The 18,039-nt window shown below is 40.1% G+C and overlaps 1 protein-coding gene across 5 annotated transcripts in view; it reads right to left on the bottom strand.

Annotated features, from left to right (window-relative positions):
- Nucleotides 1–1,354: 1,354 nt before the first annotated feature.
- The window catches only part of LOC125903306 (muscular LMNA-interacting protein), a 41,995-nt gene continuing 25,310 nt past the window's right edge, over nucleotides 1,355–18,039 (bottom strand). For 2 of the 5 annotated variants that reach the window (XM_049600138.1, XM_049600141.1), the window contains 7 exons: nucleotides 17,739–17,834; nucleotides 17,577–17,660; nucleotides 17,424–17,480; nucleotides 15,296–15,340; nucleotides 14,661–14,723; nucleotides 14,412–14,531; nucleotides 1,355–3,524 (listed from right to left, as the gene is read on the bottom strand). In XM_049600138.1, the coding sequence (XP_049456095.1) occupies nucleotides 3,303–3,524; nucleotides 14,412–14,531; nucleotides 14,661–14,723; nucleotides 15,296–15,340; nucleotides 17,424–17,480; nucleotides 17,577–17,660; nucleotides 17,739–17,834 (687 nt within the window). In that variant the 3' untranslated portion in view covers nucleotides 1,355–3,302. The remainder of the gene's footprint in view (nucleotides 3,525–14,411; nucleotides 14,532–14,660; nucleotides 14,724–15,295; nucleotides 15,341–17,423; nucleotides 17,481–17,576; nucleotides 17,661–17,738; nucleotides 17,835–18,039) is intronic. The other 3 variants (XM_049600139.1, XM_049600140.1, XM_049600142.1) reach the window with 3 other exon arrangements.

The following is an 18,039-nucleotide window of genomic DNA, read 5'->3' as shown; positions in this document are numbered from 1 at the left end:
GTAGTTTTATGAAAGTGAAATCAGGTGTTACACTTGGTGTTATTGGCAGGATTTGAACCAGTCGGTCTGTGATAATTGATTTATTTATCTGGCCATATCAGTGCTTATTTAGATCAGGGTAGTAAACGGCAATCAGCACAGAAGATTGGAGAGATGTACAGCTCCCTGTCTGCAGTCAAGTCACAGGACCAGGAGGAGGTTTACATCATTGGCATTTTTTTCAACCAAACTTGCAGTTACTGAGACTTTAAGGGTTTGTTTGGTATACCGTTAAAATGAGTGAAACTGAAGAGCAACTGGGAGTCTTACGTGAGCAACTAAAAGCTCTCCAAGCTGAAAATGAGCAGCTAAAACAGTCTGTTCCTAAGCCCCCTGCTGCAACCCCCAGGGTTGAAAGAACTGTGTATATGTCTCAGGTTATAAAGACCCACACTGACTGTTGGCTTCTTATTGAAGTTCACCTGTAGTTATATGAAAGTGAACTTGGGTGTTACATGTGTCATCTTTGTCATATAAAAAGCAACAATATACCTGATAATAGCCTCACAATAAAATTAAGATAATTGAGTAATATGAAAAAAACAACAAAACTGCGCAACTGCTTTATTCATATTTTAAATATCCGTGTTTTTTTAGAAACATACAATGGCAGCATTTATTCTTATGATTGGGTTGGTCATATCATGTCATATTATTTTCCCTCAGAAGAAGACCAAAAAACAAATCTGGACTCGACTAAAAACAGCTCTAAAACTAACCATGTTTTGAATGTGGCTGACAGATAAATGAAGCTTAAGTGCAACAACAAGATGACAGCTCTTGATGAATCCAAGGTCAAGGTTGTTAGCTACCGCTTGAGATATTTTTATAACACTGCAACATTCACTTTGATTGTGGGCACACATTTGCTGTTGGACACCTGCATCACTGTGAGGTCCACAGGAGGCTGTGTACATCAATTATCTGCACCCTTTTAACTCTTGTTTCTCCAGGAGCCCCTTTAAAGCTTGAGTGGGCTTTCTTTAGAGGATTTCTAATCAGGTTTAGTTTAGTAATCTTTGAGAGGGTCGCAAGGGGGCTGGAGCCAAACCCAGCTCATATTGGTCGAGAGGCACAGCACACTCTGGAGAGGTCGGCAGTCATTCACTAGATGTGTCAGAACATCCAAGAGAGAAATCAAATGATCACGCTCTTTGAAAGATCCTACTCATGAATAAAATGCCTGCAAACCAATTCTTTTTTCCCTCCATACCTTTTATCAAACGGACGTGCATGTCTGTAACCCAGAAAGTTTTTTTATTGATATGGAAATATATATACAGCAACAGAAGGATAAAAAACTCAGCACATAGGGTGAGATAGAGATGCCCTTTATTACATTACAGCCTTTCCTTTAAGGATTTATAACAATGACCTTCATGATGTTTGTGAATTCCAACAGCGTGAGACACGTTAAGTGTTTTACATTTTTCTTTTCTACTTCAAAATAGATTTTAATTTACTTTAAAGAGTGAACTATGCAGGTAACTGACCTCAGTAACCATTTGTAAGAGGTATCAGTGGTGAAAGTGAAAGCCAAGCCCAGTTTGTCCACTTGGCATTTTACCTCACTATATTTGCTTTTTTGGGGGGCACTGTGTCTGCAAAATTTGTCTTTTTCGTGGTCAAGATTTTTGGTAGTGAAATGGTGTTTTGATAATCATATTGACATTGTGTCAGTTTTCACTACAGTTTCATTGTCTATATCTGTCACACATATGAAAAAAATATTTAGGCTATTTTTAACTCAACACATTGTATTTCTGTTTCAACAAAAAAGCCTTCTGACAACGCTGATTCTGTCACAGAACACAAAGCATTTTATTGTGAGATATTTGCAGGACTGTGTTGTTGACAATGAAGTGTCTGCACAGCTCCATAGATGAATGGACTACTGGTTTTTCATTGTGGAAATATAGTACTTATAACAGCAGACAGCTCTGCATTAGCATCCATGGACTATAAAAATAATGGATGTAGCTACTGTGACGTCACCCATTAGTTTGTGGACTCCTGATTTGAAGCCTCAAGTTCCACATTTCAACAGTCACCATCTTGGACCTCTGTAGTCAGAGGTGACCATATTTGGATGAGAGGGTGAAGCTGTGGAGGAGCGACTGAGAAGCCGAGGACATTATCATCACTCAAAGCGGCCTACCCTTAAATATGCGTAACTTTAAGCCTTTATAAAATGTAAACAGGTGAGCTATATAAAAATCCATCCCCTGTACAGTTGTCATAAAGGGAATCATTAGTTATAGAGACCAAAACTGCTTTTTGTATCTGGCTGTAAACATGTTTATTCCTGCTGTAAAGTTGGGCATTTTAACATGGAGGTCTACAGGGACTAGCTGGTTTCTGGAGCTAGCCTCAAATGGCCATTCAAAGAACTGCAGTTTTTGGCACTTCCATATTGGCTTCATTTTTCAGCCACCAAGACTGGGCAGCACTGCAGCAGCAACCCTGTCTGTGTGAACACTGCATAGTGCAAACTGCAGCAGTTCGGCAAGGTATTTGTCACGCACTGCTCAAGCAGGCAGTGCAGCCTGGCTGTAAGCAGGTGTGCAAAGTTTTGCCAAAGTAGTACCAGGCCGAGAAGTTTTTCAAACAAGCAAAACGTCATTTAGCCTAATCACTGACACACGAGCTGGTTAGGACATCTTCACTTAGAGCAACTGAAACAACCTGATGTTTGCTCAGTTGTTTGCTTTATCTTTAGGAAAATCCTGCACAGCTAAACTCTCTTTCTTCACTGTTGGATGTTTTGCACCAATTCCCTGTTCACTAAACCCGTCCCCCAAAAAACAACTTTCCAAACATAGTTTAGAAGCAGTAAGGCACAGCAGGGCTGTCAAATGTTGGATTTCTCCACATGTTAAAGCAGTGTCTTCTGTCTGAAACAAAGCCCCCATAGTTTAAAAAATCACAAAGAATTTTGAGCGATAAATCTGCCACCTCTTATCGCTGCAAACTGTGAAAGTGCCGCGAGAAAATGGACAGTTTGACAGGCGCAGCAGCAGTAACTGTGGGAATGGGGAACCATCTGTTGCTTCCATTTTTATTATTTCTGTAAGGCTTATCGAACCTTTGTTGTCAGCTGCTGTTAACTGTTGCACATTTGGTTATAAACTCATTCACTAATTCAGGCAAGGTGCAATTAACTTGTCATTGCTTCTTTAACTGTGTAGTGGTGTTTAGTGCTGATTGTGCCTTCTCAGATAATTGTTTTAATAAAAAACAAAACAGGGTTGAGGGTAAATGTTTTAAATATGAGTCTCAAAAGCTTCCCTCCGCCGCTGAGTTGGACCGAAACATGTTGAGGCATCTTTCACTGTGGGACTCGTCTGGTCTCCAGGTTCTGTTATCTGAAGGTCACATACTGTGAATGGACCTCGTCTTTCAGGCTTTTTCTCTTCTCTCCGTGCTTGGCCTTTTGAACTCATGTAAAAATCCTTGCCGACGTCTTCGAGACTCTTGCTTTCCACCTGAAACAGGAACAGACACAAAGGTTTTTAGGTCCATGCATTTTCAGATAAAGACAGAGAGGAGAAAGGGACAGCAGCAGCAATTTCCAAACCATTTTACTTGGTTTTTATTTAGACTTCCTAGTTCGACTCATTTCAGCCCACAGTGAAATTGCTTGAAATTAGTTGCCCCCTGTGGCAGCTTGAGGTTTACACTGGGATGAATATTCACTGTGCATTTATAATTGACAATTATCTTCCTGGATTGAATGCTGACTTCAGTCACCTGCTCTATGTTTACTCCTTTTATTATAACAATTTTGGTATGGCTTTTCAGCTTATCAAAGTAATTTTGATGCTTCAGGCCAATGTGTTGTCTGCTGTATTGGCTGATTTGTCAAGGACGAAAACTCTGGTCTTTAAAGGGGCCCTATGTGTGATTCAGATCCTAGTACGAGACTGTCCCGATACAAGCAAGAACCACCACGGCAGTGAGCTAGCCAGTGGGATAAACACATGCTATAACATGCAGGCATGGCCGAACCGACTTACCAAAACAAACCACAGAGAAGGCTAATTCTCTGCTCAGGACACCATTACTCCACCATATGTTCACATACATGCTATGTTAATGCTCTGAGTGTCATCCGACGACCCTTTAATATCAAATATTGCATATGCCACATCCAAAATACAAATTTCTGCAGACTGTGTTGGTTCATACCAGTCAGTCTCATGTTATACTCGTTATAATGGCTCACAGCCATGAGGTGAACATCACAGGGATCGTCACACAAACACCCCAGTAGTTAACAATTATCCATAAATGATTATCCATCTTCCATAAAGTGGTCTGCTGGGGCAACAGCGTTTCCTCTGTTGACAGGAAGAGACTTAATAGACTTGTCAAGAAGGCTGCTTTATCCTGGGAGAAGGTGCTGTGACAGCTGTGGCAGATGTGGCAGCAGAATATTGTCTACTTTCAAGTAAATTTGAGAAACATGTATGCTGGTGAGGCTCTTCCTTCTGGACAAGATTAAAGCTAAAGACAGGATTTGTACAAACGTGGGGGTGGCACATAGTTTAGTTACACACAGCATTTGGGTGGCAAAGAAACCTGTCTTTAAGTTGAAACTTATTTTTATTGCATGAGATGCTACAGAGCAGCACTCAGAGAAACAAGCACACTGGCACAGAGGCGGATCAGGATACTGGTGTCGCATACAATCACCATGATCAAGCGCAGAGCAATGTTTCTCTTCTTTTGTGTCACTATGCTTTGTTTTGTTCTGTTTTGAGGCTCAACACAACTCTGCCAAGGAAGGCTGAACCAGCACCTCTGACACATCCGCTCAAGCTTGCTGTGTTTATTTCTTTGATGTTAAAGGTGCCCAATGGAATTGAATTGAAAACAAACAAAAGATATGTTTTAACTCACCCAAATATAGAGTGTGTATCCTTTCCCTCCTCATGACACATCTGCAAAGCTCATTTATAAAAGTAATTCAGTCCTTTGCATTCGTGTCGTCTTCCTCCCTGCATTTATTTGGTGAATTAATGCAACCTGCCAATCAGTGGAATAGTGTGTAACTACTGTTTGTGCTCACATAAAACAAAACAGAGAATGACTAAAAAAAAAAGCTCTATAGTGCTACTAGTGGTCAGAACTCCTCAGGGTGAGGATTACTCACAATGAAGAATACTATCATCTTAAATACCAGTCATTAAACATGACAAATACAGCTGAATAATTTTTCAGACGATGCTTTACAAGTGACATCATGATGTCTGCTCCACTTCCCAAGACTTCACTCTGCTCTGCAAGTGTCTGTCTCCAACCTGGTTTGACAACGGAGAGGCAAGTGACGGCTTATTATAGCTTGACTAAAAAAAATTTCTCGGCCAGCTGTGCTTGCTGAAATCTGTCCTCCTACGCTTCTAGGGTCACCCAGTGGCAGCATCTGATGTCTCTGCATCAAGTTAACCATCACTCGCATCTTCATGGTCAAACCAGCTGCTGCCAGACTGGGATTGCCCCAGTATCTGACTATTAAAATAAGGTGTATGTAAGATGTGGATTATACTCACAGGAAGTATAAAACAAATTATTGAAGTCCCTAATAAATTAAGAGATCACATTAAATTCTGGGGGAAGTTGCTTTATTTTTTAAGTTGGGTTGCTAGAAAAAAATTATCCTGACAATGAGCATTATTGTTGAACCCTGCAGTGATGTTGAAGAAACCTTCTGAGATGCTAAGTCAGGGGGAGACAACCTCTGGCTCTTTAGACCCTCTCCTTTGGCTTATATGAATAACGTTGTTTGTTTTTTTTACATTCAGATTTTCATTTGCCATTGTTGCAGGCCTAGAGTGATTATTGCATTCTACAATTGTAAAAATGTGCAGCCTAACATTTCATCAACTAAAATGTGCGTCATAGGTCTTTGACCTAGTGCCTTGTCCTCTAAGTTTTGCTGAACTTCAGTAGCAGTGGCCTGGAGTCTCTCTAACAAGGCCAGCTATGGATGTCAAATCCGAAAAAGGAAACGCCTTAGAGGAAAATAAAGGATTTAATAATGTCTGGACGGATTCATTTGCTTTCACCACCAACATTCCAAACTTAAAGTACTAAAAGATTTTTGAATAATGTTGATGGGCTAATTTGGACTTAATAGGCTGTTACCTTTATTCAAATGTGTTTTGCTGCTCCAGAAAGATTTTTTTTTCTTTTCTTGGCTAATAATGGTTGCCAAATGTGTGCTAAGTCATCCCAAAAACTGAGAAACTCGACACTAACGGCAACATTTAGAGCAGAGCAATGTGAAGCTCAGATGTGAAACACTTTATTTTACAAAACGATGAAATGTTTTGTTTTATAACTGTATGAAAACTTTTTTAAAAGTGCAATGTTGTGTTACATCCAAATAATTTTCTTATTAAATTGTTGAAATTGTATCAATCCATCACATGATTAGACACTCTTTTCCTCATGACAAAATGTGCTTGAGTTGTAAAACACAGAATTCATATCACTTTAAATGGAAAGCACAGAATTATGAATTATGGGGCCATAATTATGGGATTTTGGATTTGTCAAATTTGACCAACAAGGGGAATATAAAACAAAGCAAACGCTGTTGTACAAAGTGAAAAGAAAGAAATAAAAAGTATAGTTAGCTGCAAAGTTCCTTTCAGGTACTTCTTTTCTAATTAATTTTTACAAAATCTATGTGGAGCTTATGTGCTTTGTGTCTCTCTCAAATGAATTGACTGATCCTATCTGCTTTTCTTCCCTTCAACAGCTCTTGTCAAATAATACTCACAGTGAATTTTATTCTTTACCTCGCTATAAATGACACACATTCTTTAGAGATACAGGAATATAGACAGAGATATTATATTACATCTTTTGTATTTTCAATCTGCCACTTGTAATTATGGTGATCTAAGGCTGTGGCTCTAAAGTCGTTTACTCACTAAAATGAAAAACTAAATAAAAAAATAAAAAGTGTAATTGTTGTTGTCAAAACAAATCAAACATAAATATTTATACCATTTTTCTTGTATTTTACACTTGTGGTGAAGTTAAATCAAAACCAGAAAAGGTCTGCGGGGAGCATAATGAAGCAGCTCCACAGGATCTAAACCCAGCAGATACATATGACTCAGATATAAAATCACACATTCACTGTGAAGAGGGCTGAGATGCTGGCACAATTAGGATTAGGAGAGAAACAGAGCAGGAAAGAGGCAGGGGCGGCAGAGAGAGACATCAGCCTCACTGGTGACGACAGCAACAGGCCTGAATGGACAGCAGAGCGAGTGTGTGGGCTGTCACATTATGCAGATTGCATAATCAATAATTTCTTGGAACAGTATTGTGTTTGTATGTCAGCTGACATTGGTCACATTCAGACACTACAGCATGTCGATAAGGAGCGTGTCTCAGCTGCACACACACGACCAGTACCCATGTTTGTTGTCATTAATATTAATCATTGATGAATTTGTGCTTACAAGTTAACAATTAACAGCATCTCGTCTGCTGACAGGAAGAAACGTAACAGACTGGTTAATAAGAAGGTCAGCTCTGTCCTGGGAGATAGGAGAATGATGGCTAAGCTATCATCCCCCATGTAGGACACTCTGACAGCACTGAGCAGCTCCTTTAGTGACAGGCTGCGTAACCTGCAGTGTGTGACAGAGAGATACAGGTCCTCCCTGCTGTTGTCAGACTTCACAACCAACAGCAACATCACAACAACTTCCAGTTGTCCGCACATACCAATGGAGATAATAATCACTCATTGATACTTAACTGTGCAATATCAGCACTTCCTACCTGCCATAATGTGAATTCAGCCATCCAGTCTGTTGTTATTATATTTTGCTTTTTTGACTGTTTACTCATTTATTTAAGTTTCCTTTCTCTATCTTATCTTAAAGGTCATAATGCTCATTTTCAGATTCATACTTGTATTTTGTGTTTCTACTAGAACATGTTTACATACATTAATGTTCAGAAATTTTTTTTTTACCAACACTGTCTGCCTGAATTAATTTGTATTCACCCTGGCCAAAAACACTCTGTTTTAGCGCCTGTCTATTCAGGTCTTAGTGCCTTTTTCGGGCGTGTTTTGCCTCTATTCTTGAAGCAGCAGTATGACAACAACCTTGTTCTGCTAATGCTTCATCTGTTGAAGAGGAGAAGGGAGGTAGAAGACCGTGCTGTGGTGAATGGAAACCCGTGAGTGCAACGAGTCCGACTGCTCTGTCTCAGCCCATTGCTATGCAGCCCGTTGCTATGCAGCCCGTTGCTATGCACGCTATATATGTCATCGCGCCAGAAGGGCAAGGAAACGAACATGCGCAGAAAGACCGGAATGAACTTAAAGAGGAATGAGTGTATACATGCACACAAAATTCTTTCATTCGGAATGACAAACGGAATAAACCACCCCCTTTAATCGGATTTAATTTCCAATCGAAATGACCATTTACATGACCACTTTTAATCGGAATGGCCTTTCATTCCGATTAAAAGTGGAATTAAACTGTCCCTGTAAACGTACTGAGTGATTAGATTATACTGTATGTAGAGGTAAACAAATGACTGTAGTAAAGGAATGTTTTTGACAAACTTACATCACTTAAAGGTAGAAATCCAATAAATTGCAGTAAATTCCATTTTTTTGGGTACAAACACAGACTTAATCAGCATATCTTTGAAAGATGCTAAAATCACATTACACTATGTGACTACCTCTAGACTGGCCATGGTCACTTCCTGGAGTGGCTACTGGCTGTCTGAACGTCTGTCAATATCAATGTGTTCATTTTGCACTTCAGTTTGTGTTCCAATTAAACTAACAGGATTAAGTGTGATGAGCTTCAGAGGTGCTGGTAGGTGGATTTGTTTCTGGCAGACAGAACCAGACTAGCTGTTTCCTTCTGTTTCCAGTCTTTATGGGTATGAATAGCACAGGAGCTCCACAGGGGACTGTTCTGGCTCCTTTCCTTTTCAACTTGTACACCACAGACTTTCAGTATGACTCTGGGTCATGCCACCTGCAGAAGTTCTCTGACGACTCTGCAGTGGTTGGGTGTATAAGTGATGGACGGGAGGAGGAGTACAGAGCACTGGTGGATGATTTTGTGGAGTGGGTTGGAAGATATCACCTGTTGCTGAACATGGCCAAGACCAGTGAGATGGTGATCGACTTCAGAAGGAAGAGGATGGCTTCTCAACCCCTGTGCATACGGGGAGAGGACATCATCATGGTCAAGGACTACAACTACCTAGGTATTCACTTAGGCAACAGACTGAACTGGAAGGCCAACACCGATGCTGTGTACAAGAAGGGGATGAGGAGACTCTATTTCCTGAGGATGCTGACATCTTTCAATGTATGCAGCAAGATGTTGGAGATGTTCTATCAGTCTGTTGTGGCCAATGTGCACTTTACTTTGCCTGATGCTGCTTGGGGGAGCAGCATCGGAGCCGGTGAGACTAATAGACTGAGCAAACTTATTAGGAAAGCTGGCTCTGTGATTGGCTGCAAACTGGACTCATTTGAAGCAGTGGTGGAAAAGAGGACATTGAACAAACTGTTATCAGTCATTGATAATCCTGACCACCCTCTTCACCACATACTGGAGAGCTCTTTTTCCAACAGACTTATAGCAGCTTTGCCACCACAAGGACCAATACAGGAAATCATTCCTCCCCAAAGCCATGGCGTAACATAACACCTCACCTTTGTCTGACAGAGAGCACTCAGAGCTCTCTACTGCGTAACCATCTGGTTGCACTGCACTTAATTAACTGGAGCTAAAATATGTTAATGATTACCTCACTGCATAATATTAGCTGCAATGATTCAAAAACCTGAGCTTAAACGGCAGCAGCAGGATAAACCATGCACAGTCGGCTGTGCCAAGGTAAGAAGCCGATTTCATCACACTGAATATCAGTGTTACAGCCCATGAATCCTCCACTTATTATGTACACACCAATACAAACCATTCACAAAGCTACAAGATAGCCTTGGAAATGAGCTAGCAACAGTCTGTGCATCTCAAACAGTACTATTGTTTGTCTTTCTGAAGATAAATGGCAGCCTTTCAGAGAGAGAACAGTGTTTTTAGCATCAAACATGTCGGGAGCCTTGACGTGTTAAAAATGTCTTTAAGTGTGGAAGATTGTTAAAAGCGTGTACTTAGTGACAGGGTTATGGTTTAAGTCTTTACAGTTTCATCAGTTCATTGTACATGGAATGTTGATGACCGTGACATTTGACACCATATATTCAACAAATGTACAAGGTTCAGCCTGTATTTTTACATACAGCTCAGTATTACACAAGAAGCTTATTGAAGGAGCTTTTTATTGCCATGGTATTTCTCAGGATGTCAACACATTTCTGTTTTTAATCATTTCACTTCCTGTCACTGTGGCTGCAAAGAAGCTGAGGAATGAAATCTGTCATGAAAAGAATTTTGTATTACAGTCGATGTCAGAGATCAGAGGTGCAGACTACGAATGACTTGACTTGATAAAATAAAATAAAAATTGCAATTAGTACAAAGACTTGCAGACTAACTTGTTGCTTACAAAACAATGACTTAGTCCCAACCTCTTGTAAATGTCCATTACAATATTAGTGTGGAACAATAACAATACAACTCTTGCACTAGGTGCTGCAGGAAGCTGTCATTTATTCAGTGGTCGCCGCACTGCACCACTTAGTTTAAAGACACGAATCCCTTTGTATTTTTCCTGCAGTGTATATGACAAAAGACTCGGCTGACAAATTGCCACACTTTATCTGTCCCGCTGATAGTTCTTCAAATCTGTTTTCCTTTATCAGCCATTACTGAAAGAAGCAGAGCGAAGACTATTAACCCGAGGAGTGAAGTTGTTTTATGTTAGTTAAGGGTTAGGTCTTTTATTTAAAGGTCCACTGTGCAGGGTTTAATGGGATTTAATGGCTTCTAGTAGTGAGGACTGCAGATTGCAACCAACCAGCAACCTTCAGAGATGAAAAATGAAGCCAGTTCTTTGAACAGTTACTTGAGACTGGCTCCAGAAGCAAGTCAATCCCCATAGACCCGTTTTGGTCTCTAACGCTAATTTCCCCCTTCATGACAACTGTAGAGGGGGGGATTTTTTTTTATAACTCACCCGTTTACTTTTTATTAAGGCTTTAAGTTACGCATAATTAAGGCGGGCCATTTTGAGTGACAGGCTGTCTGCCGATAGTATCCTCAGCTTCTAGGTTCGATCAACCCCTCACTCCTCCACAGCACCAGCCTCATGCCCAAATATGGTCACTTTTGGCTCCAAAAAGTCAAGATGGAGACGGCTGAAATGCCAAACTCGAGGCTTCATAACAGGAGTCTACAAACCAATGGGTGACATATAGGTACAGCCATTATTTTTACAGTCTATGATTGCAACCAGCTGAAACTTCTCCCTGTTTGGATTCTTTCAGTGTTCATTGTTCATGAGGTTTTTACCAGGACCTGAAGAATCCACAGAGGTCCCTTCCTCTCCAAACAAGTAGACCTGGTGATACAATCAGGTAAAAATGCTGAGTAAAGCAGTTTCACATTAAAAAAAAAAAAGGTGTTTTCCAACGCTGCTTGTTGTGGAGGGGTTGCTGGCTACGGTTGCTGACACAGTATGTAGAGCCAGTGCTGTTTCCTGCTGTAGATTGAGTGACTAATAGACAGTTACTTGACAGAGACAGCAAACAAGCTCTAAGACATGGCTAAACACAAGTATGATGCCAAATGTAATGAAACTGTGTGGACCTTGAACTAATGACTAAGAAGAAATCTGGACCCCGTGGCTGCACCAGTTGGAAACCACTGCATTTAAGGAACAGTGTGTCAGATTTAGGGGGATTTAGTGGCATCTGTTGGCAAGGATTGCAGATTGCAAGCAGCTGAAACTCCTTCTAGGTAGATTTCCTCCAGTGTTATTCAGGTGGTTTTTACCGGGAGCCAAATTATCTGCAGAGGTCTCTCTGTTTTCTATTTCTGTTAATATATCCCCCCAACTCCTACACACTAAATCTTTAAGGCTTTAAAAATTATAACTTACCTAACTTTGTAAAGGCTGCCTAGTTAAAGTAGTTTGGCAAGAAGAAGTTTGGAAAGACGCCTCAACTGTGACAGCCTGTGAAGCTAAAGGACTCTGAGGAGGATTTGACGAGGCTGACTGACAAGGCTGTCTGACAAGACGGGTGAAACGTTACACTCTTCTACATTACTTTAAAAGGTCTTCCAACAAGATGGAAAGCTGGACAGAAGCAACTTTCTTAAGCTCCCCAGTTAAAGTAGTTGACAAGAAGAGGTTTGGAAGCACACCACAACCTCAGTGACAAGTTGTGAAGCCAAAGGAATCGTCCTCTCAGAGGATTTGAAGAGGCTGAGTGGCGAGACAGGGGATGTGGTGAAAAATCGATCAAGACGAGAAGAGACAACGAGGCTACATTGGATAGCTGTAGGCCACAACATAAAAGGTATCCCATTTCTTTTATCTGAAATGAAAGTAAGAGTCTAGCCCCTGAAAACATGCTGTTGATTTGATGTGACTTCAGTTAAAGAGATGGATGGTGGGAGACAGTCCACATTTTCCTGACATCACATTAATCATTTTATTGAGGGCTTTATTTGTTAACAGAGGCAGCAAACAGTATAATCAGTTTTATACTGAAGTGTATTGCCCAATCTGTAATTTAGTATGAGAACTTTGTTGTAAGTGTTGAAGCCCCTATAAGATTTGTACGTTTTGAACATTGGGCTCAAAATGAATATGATCCCAGGATAAACAAAAAGTATGCCTTGAAAAACAAATCTGAGACGCTGTAACCTTAACTTGCCAGGGACTTTGAAGTTGGAAATGACCTAAGTCATTAATATTCAACAAAACTTAAATTAATTCATGTGAGAGAGTTCATAGAAGGTATGGTTTATGAGTTTACCAAATGATGAATCGTTTATTTAAAAAGTAATGTATCATAATCACCTAAAATGTAAAGCCTGAGATGTGCAGTTAGTAATCTTAAAAAAAAAAAGTTCAATTTAAAATCTTGTATTAAAACACCAATTTGAGACTGATAGAGGGTTTAATACTGTTCTCTGAAAATAACTCATTTGCTTGTTTTTGGATCACAGAATTAAATGATTTAATGAGATGTTCAGAGCACACAAACACACAATGCACAAACAAAGACTCACATGAAAGTGTGAGAGGTTTAAGAGCAGGATATGTGAGCGGTGTGGAGAGACATGATTTTGCAGAGAGAGTGAAGTGACTTCATTGAAAGTAATTGTATTTGTTCTGTCTCACTACAACAAACCTTTTTGACCCAGAAGCCCAAGTTCACTAACAACGCAAGAGAAAATTCTTGTCTCACTGTTACCTAAAATATGAGTCTAATTTTAATCCTTAAACAAGTGTGGCAATTTGGTAAAATATACATCAGTACCTTAGTGGAAAAAAAGGATAAAGGTTGGATAAAGGAAACTGATCTTAGAACTCTGCATTAACGCTCAAACTCAGTTTAATCTCTCCGCCTAATGTAGTGCCATATTCTATTTGCAGTCTTCAGTAAATTAGGAGGCATTAAGTTCCAGTTGAATTAGGCCTTTTTTGACCTTCCAACATTGAGTTCTAACATACAAAAATAACAAAGACAGAAGAGACAGAGTGCATTCAATTTGAGGTCCATTTTTACAGTATGTTTGTAGTCACATGGATGCAGTTGCCAGGAGAAATGTTGGCATTGTACATTGTTGCAAACCACATTACAGTTTTACATGTCATTTGTATTGTATCGATGTTTCTAAAGTTATTTAGTAAATGAGCTGACTTTGTCATCTGGAAGTGGAGAGGATAGTAGTGTGGCACCAAAACCTTCATTTATTTATTAATTTTAAGCAGGTCATCACTATATCTGTTGGCAGCTTTTTGGCCACCAAATGTGGGTCTTTTTTAGTGACCCTTGGCTGTGTGTCCTGTCGGGATAATGCCACCAAAGGTGTCGGTTTATTATCTGGTGAAGAAACTGGCGAGTTTAACCATATTACTAGTCCTTCTTCAGTAGGTGGAACTGGCTCAGTTGTCATCATGTGAATATGCAGTATTCAGACATACAATCTTTGGAAGAAACCACACGTATACGGATGGACAGCAGAGAAGTGGACAATAGTTTGAGAAGTTTGTTTAGTCACTTGGACCTTTTCTCTGCTTGTCAAAGTTGGAGTCCAGTTGTTTTTTAATTTAAGCTCATGAGCAGCGTGGGTGTTATCCCTTAAAATAAAAATAAAACTACTGCGTGTCACTATGTGGGTTTAAAAACAAACACACTGTTATATGAGCTGATGCCACCAGCTTACCTTTCTACTGTCAGTCTGCTTGACGACATCCTGTCTAAATGGGTTAGAATGAAATTCTTCCTTGTCCTCGACTGTCAGCCTTGGAATGGCCGTCATGGGGCGAATAACCCCGGGCTTTGTCTGGAAGGGAGAATTCAGAGTTTGACAGCAGAGATGAAATCATTCCTGCTTTACAAAACAACATATGTCATCAGTTTTGAAGCACTTGGTAAAGTGGTAAACGTGATCAAATGATTATTGAGTACCAACCTTTTTAGGATTCATAAGCTTCCTTTCCACACCGGTAGATGGGTGCAAGCTGCATACAGATGCCTGAAGAAACAATGTAAGAGAAAACAGGGCAAATAAACACAAACGCTGCAGTGGTCAAACTACTATCTGAACGCTCCTCCAAAGTAAGTAGTGAGCTTTTTTAGAAGCTGGTAGACTTATTCTTAAACTTTAGAGGGGCCAGGGTAGCTGTTCCCCCCTGTTTCTAGTCTTTATGCTAAGCTAGGCTAATATTATCTCATCTGACTCGCTTAAAAACAAAATATATTTTGTGCATTTTTCTCGTAATGTTGAGCTATTCCTTTAATGTTGTTGCAATTCTGTCTTTTCCCTCCAGAGAGCCTGTTAATGCAGGCTGCGCCAACTCTGTGTAAAGACGTTTGAAGCTATAAAATTCCTGATGGAAAATGCTCTCTTTATAACTTTAAAGGGCCCTCTGCAGCTCCAAACACAATGAAACGTTGACTTGTCACAACAGCTCAGCTCTAAAATTGAAAGTTAAATTTGTGAAACTGTCGCTGGTGGGCTGTCACTTTTTCTTATGTGGGTGGAAAAATGTTGATAAAAATATTTTCCTTTAATTGTACAGACAAAACGATCTGACTCTCACTCACATATTTGGTTTCACGTCCCAAGGATTTTGTAAATGACGAGTCCTGCTGAAAGTAAAAGAGAAAGAAAGAAACATCTGAAACAAAGCAGAAGAGTCACAAAAGCCTCATCTGTTGGGGAAAATGGAAAACTTTTAATTTGTATGTTTCTTTTGGAAATGATGAGCAGATCTCCCCTTTGATGAATAATGAACAGATGCCTTTTCATTTCACGTGCAGATTATTATACAGTCAGAATTCACTTTTATCTCACTTCCAGTTTGTATCTCCATAAAGCACTGGGCAGAGCACTCATTTCTGTGGCCTCAAGGTTGCAGTTTTACTTTTCCTATTTTTCTATTTTATCTTAATTCAATGAGTTATTGTATAAGTTCTAATTTCAATTTAGCTGTTTCATGACATTCTGCAGGCTGTTGGTGAGAGATGTTAAATTATACAAGCTGTTGTGTACTGAAGCAAGAAAATCATAATCATGTGAGCTGGCTCAGTCTAAATCACTGTGAACTACAGTACAAAGCTAATATTTACATACTATTGAAGTGTATCGGCCAATTAGCTATATTATTATTGTTCCAAGTGTACAGACGCTCTTGTGAGCCACGATTAATTCTTTTTTTTACTCTTCAAGAAACTCTGACACTCTGTCTACCTCAAAAACCACCAGCAAAGGTGCAGAGGGTGAGGCAGGGTTTCCTACAATTAAAACATCAGCTGCCACATTTTGATTTTCTGTTTTTGGAGCTGGACTGTTTATTATGAGTGCTGTTTGAATATGTATACCATTATTCATTGCGGAGTGTACTCTGGGCACAGACGGAGCAGCAAAATGTCAGAAGCAGTAAAAGTGAAATGTAATCGTGCCGGGTCTAAATGTTTGCTTTCACTCACAAACAGCTGCTCCTCTCATCCATCATCTGACTGATCTGCTCTGATTGGACTGATCAATTATCCACCCTGCAACTGAAATCTCTGCAAAATACTGCTGACGAAAATAAAAAGATTTACACCTGCGCTGTGTCCTACAAAAACCTCCAAATTTGCCATGTTATGTTATGTTATGTTATGTTATGCTTTGTACTGTGACCTTGGGTGTTTTGAAAGGTGCCTTTTTAAATATAAATGTCTTATTATTATTATTATTATTATTATTAATAATAATAATAATAATAATAAAATCAGGCGGCACAGTGGCGTGGTGGTTAGCACTCTCGCCTCACAGCAAGAGGGTTGCCGGTTCGATCCCGGGCGTGGGAGCCCTTCTGTGCGGAGTTTGCATGTTCTCCCCGTATCAGCGTGGGTTCTCTCCGGGGCACTCCGGCTTCCTCCCACAGTCCAAAGACATGCAGATTGGGGACTAGGTTAATTGGTAACTCTAAATTGTCCGTAGGTGTGAATGTGAGCGTGAATGGTTGTCTGTCTCTGTCAGCCCTGTGATAGTCTGGCGACCTGTCCAGGGTGTACCCTGCCTCTCGCTCGATGTCAGCTGGGATAGGCTCCAGCCCCCCCGCGACCCTCAAGAGGATGAAGCGGTTAGAAGATGAATGAATGAATGAATGAATATAAAATCCGGCTTCACTATTACACATGTTGTAATTTCCCCCTCTATACTGCTATTAATTTAGATTGATTAATCACAGAGCATGTCATTAATTAGATTGCTTTTTTTAATCGCTTGACAGCCCGACAGAAGAGGTGTGTATTTCAGCTTTAAGACAGTTTCTAATTTTCCTTATGTTAACCATATTTAGTTTTTCAGAATTGTGATACCCTTGTTATAGGACAGTTAATTGCTTTTCTTTTTGACTTTGAACTTTTTTTTATGTGACATTGCATTTCTGTGGTGACAGATTTTATTACACCTGGTGTCATCTTTAAAAACTCATGTTGTGTGAACAAGCGTTGGTCAAACCTTTCTCTAAATCTCGTACCTGATATGTCAGGCTAAATTCCAGGTGAATGATACAGATCTGATGAGACTGAAGCGACTCTCATATCTGAGAGTGGTATCAATCCTCTCAACTATCAGCGAATGAGCCTATTTTCCAAAAATGTCAAACTACTTCTTTAAGAAACTTGAAGGGGAAATCAAGTTAGTGAGTGTGCCACATGCTGTTAAAGAAACACACTGTACCTGCAGACCAGCATTGCTCGATGACCTGTCGGACTGCTGTGAGCGGGATGTTTTGTTCTTAAAAGTTGCAAAAATAAACTCATTAAATCACTTTTGATGTCATAGGTCAACATTTTCACGCATTTTATTCAATATGAAATGAACTGAACTCACTTCTGGAATGGAATTTGCCAATATCTCATCAATAACTGCATAAAGTTCCTCTGACTGCTGCCTGAGCTCAGCGGGCGAGCACATCTGTAGAAAACATTTGATGTTATCAGACTGTTGTAGAAAGTGTGCAGTGAAAACCAGCAGTGATGTGTGCACTGATACCTCAGCGTGGGTGTCTGCAACACTTCTGTCCAACGTATCACCTCTTTCCGACCTGTCACACGGACTCTCTTCCCTCTCTACCTGCTCGTCTATTGCCTGTGAATGCAAAGCAGAGTGGACAGATTGAGCTCCCTGCCAGGACTGCTGCTTACACTGAGTGATTGCACAGTAGGTTTAGACAACATTCCAACATCTCCGACAGATAATTTATATTCAGCCACTCTGTATTCCTCTCAGTCAGCTCTCCCTCCTGCAGCTCTAAATATACCATACTGCAGTGATCATAGGACAGTAATATGCC

The sequence above is a fragment of the Epinephelus fuscoguttatus genome, linkage group LG16 (genome assembly GCF_011397635.1).
Source record: "Epinephelus fuscoguttatus linkage group LG16, E.fuscoguttatus.final_Chr_v1".
Lineage (NCBI taxonomy): Eukaryota > Metazoa > Chordata > Actinopteri > Perciformes > Serranidae > Epinephelus > Epinephelus fuscoguttatus.
This window is presented reverse-complemented; position numbering and strand designations above follow the sequence as displayed.